Genomic DNA, 1,105 nt, shown 5'->3' on the forward strand with positions numbered 1-1,105 from the left:
GGGCCGACCCGGCGGCGCCGCGTGGCGCGAGCCCGGCACGTTCCTGCTGCCGCCCGCCAAGGCGCCCTACACCTGCGGCGAGTGCATGGAGAGCTTCTCCAGCCAGAGCGTGCTGAAGCTGCACCAGCGGATGCACGCGGAGCAGCACCTCGTCCTGTGCCCCTGCTGCGACCGCAGCTTCGCCCGGGCCGCCGACTTGGCGCGGCACCACCGCGCGCACGCGCGCGAGCGGCCCCACCAGTGCCCCGAGTGCCAGAAGAGCTTCAAGAAGCGCCACAGCCTGGCCCTGCACCGCAGGAGCCACGCCGGGACGGACGGGCCGCGCTAGCGCCCGCCGGGGCGCCCCGTGGTGCGGGCTGCGCGTGGGGAGAGGGGCTCATGAGGTGCCAAGGGGGCTCTGGCACCTTGTGGCCGCGCTCGCCTTCGTCCCGCTGCCCGAGGGGCTGGACGGGCCCCGGGGGGGGTTAAGTGGGGGTCCGTGCAGGACGGGTGGCTCCTGCATGTGGGAAGGAGCGCGGGTTGGCGTCGGGAGCGCCGGGATGAGGGGGCCGTGGCGGCGCTGGCCACCTCGCGGGTCCCCCGGGGCCAGTGTGGGTCACAGCGGTGCTGCAGAGAGGCTGGAGCGGCCTGGGCGCAGGGCGAGGCGGGGGCTGGAGGCCGCACGGGGCCCGGGTGGATGGAGGCCGCACGGGCTGCAGGACGGAGGCCGCGCGGGGCCGGGGTGGATGGAGGCCGCACGGGCTGCAGGACGGAGGCCGCGCGCGGCCGGGGTGGATGGAGGCCGCACGGGCTGCAGGACGGAGGCCGCGCGGGGCCCGGGTGGATGGAGGCTGCACGGGCTGCAGGACGGAGGCCGCGCGGGGCCCGGGTGGATGGAGGCCGCACGGGCTGCAGGACGGAGGCCGCGCGCGGCTGGGGTGGATGGAGGCCGCACGGGCTGCAGGACGGAGGGCGCGCGCGGCCGGGGTGGAGGCTGCGCTGGCGGCCGTGCCCGTGTCCCAGGCTGCAATAAAGCGCGGGAGCCGCTGGTGTCCCCTGGCTGCTCTGCTGTCCTTGGGGAGGGGTGGCCGGGGCGCTGCTGGGGGGGCAGGCACCCCGGGGGGGC

General features: G+C 77.6%; 1 protein-coding gene across 1 annotated transcript in view; it reads left to right on the forward strand.

The window, feature by feature from the left end:
* Positions 1–1,105, forward strand: part of LOC112951560 (zinc finger protein 250-like) — a 9,539-nt gene that overhangs the window by 4,450 nt on the left and 3,984 nt on the right. The window contains exon 7 of the mRNA XM_026044268.1: positions 62–304. Coding sequence (XP_025900053.1) covers positions 62–304 — 243 coding nt within the window. The remainder of the gene's footprint in view (positions 1–61; positions 305–1,105) is intronic.

The sequence above is a fragment of the Nothoprocta perdicaria genome, unplaced genomic scaffold, assembly GCF_003342845.1.
Source record: "Nothoprocta perdicaria isolate Ctin4 unplaced genomic scaffold, notPer1 scaffold_357, whole genome shotgun sequence".
NCBI lineage: Eukaryota > Metazoa > Chordata > Aves > Tinamiformes > Tinamidae > Nothoprocta > Nothoprocta perdicaria.